Genomic DNA, 6,487 nt, shown 5'->3' with positions numbered 1-6,487 from the left:
TTCATCACTAAAACCTTTGGCACATTTTCATTAATACTCATTTATTGGAAGTCTTTTCATTGAAAAGGCCTGTACAATGATTAATATGAACAAATATTTAAAAAAAAAGGAAGCAAAAAACATTAACCATGTTACTTTGATATCTGAGCATTTCTCTGACTTGCGTCATTCTAGACAGCCCTTGCACCTACAACTGAATACATACTCATCAAAATTGTGGGGAAATCTGCTTCTTCAATTTGTCAAGTTTATTCCCGCCTTGCTTACTTCCACAAAGCATGGGGCTTGATTGCAAATCAATGGCCCATATTGCATTAACATGCACCACATGTCATCAACATCAATTGACATCCTATTAGCTAGCCGGCATCCATTTTGCAAAACATACGCAATGGCCAAATATGGTTTTGAGTTTGGCATAACCTTATGTCCATTGCCCCTTTTTATCAATTCCCTATTGTCATTCAATCATAATTGTTGGATCAATATGATTAAAGCCAATGCTGGTGGAAGAGAAATGAAATCATCTCATCCCCCTCACAATTCGATCTGTCAACATCTAAGCCAGTAATACGGGCTACGGGTTGCCACTGAGCCAAGATCCACCATCATCCACCACATGATGAAGTCTACCCTCAATTGAAGACTTCAAACAAGGAGTGCTCCACTTACCACAGAATGGAACATTTTAATTCCGTATCATTAGTTCTGTCAGATCTTGCACTTCAATTTCTCACAAGTGAAGTCATAAGTGCAAAAAATATGATGTATTTCAATTGCACCATACTGCCCTATGAAACAAACTCTCTTGTGCTCTCAAGCAAGCCTCTCTTCTTCACTACGCTGAATCAGCTCCTCATAAGCTTTTGTTAACTCAGCCATGAACTTCTCCATGGCCTCAAAAATACGTTGCAGATTACCCTGTAAACTGCTGTTGCTAGTATCACTCTGATATACTACATTTCCAGTCACAGATAGACTATAACCATCCCTAGCAACAAGAACAATTTTCTTGTCTAATGCCTGAATCTCCTTATGTATCCTTTGATCTTCTCTATCTAAATTTCTAACTTTTCTCTCCAAATCCTTATTCATCATCATTCTCTGGTGCATTTCCAGTTTATCCTGTTCCCAAAGCTTAAGCACACTAGAGGCAAAAGTGCGCATTGCATCTATTACTTCCCTCTCAGATATTGTATCCATAGATTGTGCCCACTGATTACAGATTACAAACACTGGAGGCGCACCCATCCTACCAGGTGAGAAGGGAGCTATTCCATCTGGTGTTTCTTCTGGTTCATACGAGAGACATTTACCAAGCCAGCTATTCAAGGCTCTGACATAACCTTTCTGGGCACCTATCCAACTTGAGAAGCTGGAAGTCCAATTAAGAAGGTCATGCTCAAGCTGCAATGTGGCTTTAAGATGATCATCACCAAGCTTTTTACCTGATCCAAAAGAACCCAATCCTTTAACTTCTCTGATTGCTTGACATTGACTCTGATGGCATTCAAGCATACTTTTCCACATCCTGGTTAATCTGAAGAATAAAAGGCCAGATAAACTACCATCATAACCAACAATTAACTTTAAAGTTCATAAGGAAAAAAAATTAAGTTAAATTTTTAACATCACAATTCACATGCATGAATTATATATATATATATATATATATACCAACCACCACTTTCAAGAAAATGGAATTGCCCATATTTATAAAGATAACTAAAACCATGAGAATCTGTTTTTCAACAATTTCCATATTGTCCTTATTTTATGCATATTTTTAACCAAACTCAACTCACATGTCTTAAAGAGTCATAAATGACATGATGGAGGTTTTTGCAATTAACAATGGTTACTTCTTTTTGGTACTTCAGAAATTTTTTTAAAGGGAAGCGGGTTGTCATTTGTTGAACCCTTTACTTCCTGCAATACGAGGCAAGCACTCAACCACTAAGCTAATAGTCCAATGGAAACAATGGATGCTTTAGCAGGCATATGAGAGAGCGAGGATACAATAATGCCCTGGGTCCAAATAGGGATTTGGCATTTTGGTCCACTCACATGCTAAGAATTTGCCTGTAAGAGACATCTTCTATCATAGTTCTCATACAAAATCTTAAAGATTATCATGGACATAGCAAAATCTAGAGATTGAACCCTTTTTGTCCTTCAAGTGTCTAACTCTAAAGCTTAGACCATTTAGTTGTTTGATCAAAGTTTTCTACTTAAATCCACTCACCCAACTATCTGGAACAAAATATTTCCTAATGATTGGTAAAATGCTAGATTATTTCTGAAACATCAAGTTACATTTGCTTATGCTTGAAGGAGACTTCTGTACTTTGAATCAGTAAAGACGGGAACTCCCTCTCCTACACCAAAATTAAAATGGCTTAACCGGCACCATCAAGCATCACTCTTCCACTCCACTCCCTCTCTTATGTGAATATCCCAAACAATCAGAAACTTTTAAATAGCAATGGCCATAGAGTTCCTCATGCACCAATGTTTCAGCCTGATGATGCAATTATATAATTGTGAAATATGAAACCTTAAAGCTAGTATGCTTGTTATCTTAACATAGGACTGAGTCAACAGACAAATACAGTCGATTCTGTTACTTCACAGCCTTCAGTACGAACCCTAGATTATTTATCAGGATTTTTTTAACTACTGTTTTGAAGATCACTAGCCAAGTTAGAGCAGGCACTCTATTAGAATCCCATATTATCAGAGTGTTCTAGCTCTCCTCAACCTAACATTGATTCTACCATGCCAAGTAGCAAAATGTTAATCACATCCCTATGTCAAATATAAAGGACAGCCTCTACATTGAACATACAGATGATAAGTTATCACATATTAATTAAATACATCTTGACATCAAATATAGTAACCATGCCATTCGAACCCAACAACAACAATCGACACATTGATAGCATAAAAGGAAAAAGAACAGGAAAATACTGCATAAAGCTGTAAGAGAAGAAATGCTAATGTACCCCTGAATTAATTCATTTAGCTGTGGCCATAGCTCTTCATCCCTAATCCTGTTTATTGTAACAGATATTTTGTCAACAACCTGAATTGCAATTCTTATTTTTGAGGAAAGAGTCCTAATTAATGTCCGAGTTGCATCAACTTTATGAGCTTCAGCACCCCTCTCATCCAAACGCTTCAGCTTACGGCAATTCCTGTCATGAACTACCCGCATTTTCTCCTCAGCCTGCAAGAATAGAATGATGGCTAGTTAACAACCATTCAGTAAAGAATACAGAATCCTATATTGCTTCAGTGTTCCGTACCCATATTGCAGCAAAAATACCATCTCCAAAGACCCCAAAAAAAAAATTACCAGATAAATCTTGTAGGCATACAAGAAATCTTAGCTCATATGTTTCTGTAAAGACTTTGGCACTGGAAATAGCATACTTTATGGGTGAATTATAATCCATATCAAACAAAAAGGCTATCCAAAGGAAAAATATGAAAAGACGACACTTTCAGAAATCACGCTTCCTATAATAACATTTCCAAGCAAAATCATGGTAAATATCTCAGGAGTTTGCTTGTAGAAAAAAGTAAATGGAAGAGGAAAATTGTACTTGGTAAAGCATAAGCAAAGAAGATTGAATTGACCAAGAAACAAAATTGCATGGAACAATTGAAAGAATGGTGTCCAGTTTAACAAATTTCAGATATCTCAGGAGGTATTCTGTTCAGCTGGCTAATCTTCTACCCAACTGCTCAAGAAATCAATAATACACAGCATACCTTAACTTCATTATAGAGTTTCTTCTCCCAAAGATGCAGCTTCTGCAAGGTAGCAGAAAGGTTTTTCGACCTTATCGCCAAATCTTCATCGATTTCCAAGTAAGCTGGATCATCCTTGCCACTGGAGGATGAGGCCTCAGCACTTTTGGAAGTAGATGGCTGTGAGGATACTACAGTTAATGAAGGAATGACTACATTCAACATCTTAGAAACTGCTTCACAAAGATCAGAAAATTGCAAGTCAAATTCTAGCTAAATGAAGTACAGTTCACTTAAATAACAATATATAAAACCAATCATGAGAATTCTCAACCATTTGAATGAAACTATCATCTCTAGTTCTGCGCTTAGGACATTAACACTGAATTAAAGACCAAAAATACAAGAACCCATACAGATCAAGAAAGCATATGAGAATGAGACCATGTCAATTACTCACTGACATAAAAATACATAATTATAAAAGAAAAAAAAATCATTGGATAATGAACATTTTATACCCACCATGTTTACGCTGATAAGGAAGCCTCCCCACTTCAAGCATCTGGGCAATTTCTTTCCCAGAATCAGAAGCTCTCTCAAATTGAATCTTGATTTCGAAAGCCACTTGAGACACGTCCAACAAACCACCACCTCTCTTAAATCCGGCATTTCTATGCTCCTCTGATCTCTCATCATCAACTTTCTTCTCCACCACATGCACCTCATACTCCAGTCCATCATTATCCATGGACGCACTCGGTCTCGTTTGATAAAGGGAGGCCTCAGTATTTCCACCAACATTAGCATCCCCATCGTCCATCATCACTGATTTCGAATAATTGTTAGGCTTAGCACCACCACCTCCTCCTCCTCCTCCACCACCACCATCGACATACTTCTTGTGTCCGTAGACCTCCTTCAAGACCTCTTGTTGGTGATTCTCATCTTCCAAATCAGGAATTCCCTCCTCTTCCCTCAACTCCTTTGAGTCTCTACTCGGCGTGTAAGGAGGATAGTAATTATCATAGCTGTCAAACAGATTCAAGAAATCCAAAGCTGAAGTTGAAGGAGGTGAAGGAGGAGGTGGCGGAGGTTTTGATGAGGAAGCCGTCGGCGGCGGAGGTGTAGATGAAGACCCGTACGGCGGGAAAGACCCGTAGTACCCAGTCATTGCACCGCCAGCAGGACCATAATTTGGGTATAAATAATTCATTTGATAGGAACTATTCGGATAAAAATAAGACGAAGCTGAAGATTCACCAAAATGAACAGTCTCTGAAGTCACAGGCCTCTGCTCATACACCACAGACGGGGTGGTGGCTTTATTCTTCATATAATTCATGTGCAGAAACCCACCACCGGCATATGAATCGTGCCCGGTACCCATGTACTCTGAAGGCATATACTCGATATGAACTCCACCTCCGCTACCACTGCCGTGCAAAGGCGAGGAATGATCAGAATGATGGAGATGCGAGATATCATCGTCGTCGTCATCAGAATCAGAGTGGAAGTGCAGGTGGGAACCAGAGTTGGAGTGAGAGTCGTGAGCTATGTTACGCTTCTTGGGTGAACTGGTACCTTCATCGCTGAGAGTGAGCGGATCGCCTTTTCTTTGAGGAGGCAAATTGAGCTTAGGAACAAACCCGGAAGCAGAATAATCCTGTTCTATAAAATGATGCAAAGAACCACCAATCATTCTCAAAGAGTAAATATATGCATTGTGGGCTTCAGCAAAAGCAAAGCGCTGGTTAACAGCTTCATCAAGAAAAGCACAGCGGTCCCGGCAGAGGGCCACCGCCGGAAGATCGTCGAGCTTGGAAGTGGCACAACCCATGTATGATGATTGGTTTTAAAACAAGTAAAAAAAAAATAAAATAAATTAAATTAAATTAGTAGGGAAGTTGGGATTTGATTATATTATTATTATAAATTACTGCCGCGGGTGAGAGAATTGGGATGTTGTAAGGAGATGACGGATAAGAAGAAGAAGAAGAAGAAGAAAAAGAAGAAGAAAAGAGACAAGATGATGCAGAAGGTGCGACTGCGATTGAGATAGGGATAGAGATAAGAGTTTGAATAGTCCGTCTGTTTCTCGGGAAAATTTCAGTTAGGGGAGACAGAGAGAGAGAGAGAGAGAGAGAGAGAGAGTTGAAAGTGAAGGACAGAGAGGGAATCTTGCCAGCGCGGAGTGTGCCGTCGTTTGTAGCAGACAGAGAATAGTAGTAGAGATAGTGAACAGTGTACGTTGTGGGCATTGTAGTAGTGGGGTGTGCATTTCTACCTCGGTTTTTACTTGTACTTTATATAATATAAAAAGAAATTAACTATTTTTTTCTTTGAGTTGATTAATTTATTTCATTAAATTAGACATTTTAATTCAGCAATTATAGTGAAATAATTATAAATAAAATAAATATAATTTTAAATTATTAATAATTGTTTTAATAAATTTCAAAAATTTATTTATCAAATATTTTAAATTAATAATTAAAAATTTAAAAGCAAAATATTAATCTGAAAACTCAATAAATAAAATTCTCCAGCATTTATTATATTAGGTTGAATTTTTCATAATATTAATGATTTCATGTATCATTATAATTTTATTATGTAATTTTAAAATAAATAAATTAATTATTTTTAATAAAACTAGTTATAAATATTAAAAACTATCAAAAATCACTAGGATTAATATATATATTGAAGTGAAGTTGGGAGCTTG

The 6,487-nt window shown here is 37.4% G+C and overlaps 1 protein-coding gene across 2 annotated transcripts; it reads right to left on the bottom strand.

Moving 5' to 3' along the window:
• Positions 1 to 6,046, bottom strand: LOC110644045 (nitrate regulatory gene2 protein). 2 transcript variants are annotated; one of them, XM_021796647.2, is made up of 4 exons: positions 4,285 to 6,046; positions 3,781 to 3,995; positions 3,009 to 3,232; positions 1 to 1,540 (listed from the first exon to the last, which is right to left on the bottom strand). In XM_021796647.2, the coding sequence occupies exons 1-4, from the start codon at positions 5,597 to 5,599 to the stop codon at positions 817 to 819; spliced, it is 2,478 nt and encodes an 825-aa protein (XP_021652339.2). In that variant the 5' UTR covers positions 5,600 to 6,046; the 3' UTR covers positions 1 to 816. The 2 variants fall into 2 exon arrangements, with proteins under 2 accessions (XP_021652339.2, XP_021652340.2); XM_021796648.2 differs by having other exon boundaries at positions 3,781 to 3,992.
• Between the last annotated feature and the right edge of the window lie 441 nt (positions 6,047 to 6,487).

The sequence above is a fragment of the Hevea brasiliensis genome, chromosome 1 (assembly GCF_030052815.1).
Source record: "Hevea brasiliensis isolate MT/VB/25A 57/8 chromosome 1, ASM3005281v1, whole genome shotgun sequence".
Taxonomy (NCBI): Eukaryota; Viridiplantae; Streptophyta; class Magnoliopsida; order Malpighiales; family Euphorbiaceae; genus Hevea; species Hevea brasiliensis.
The sequence above is the reverse complement of the archived record's forward strand: the minus strand, read 5'-3'. Positions and strand labels throughout refer to the sequence as shown.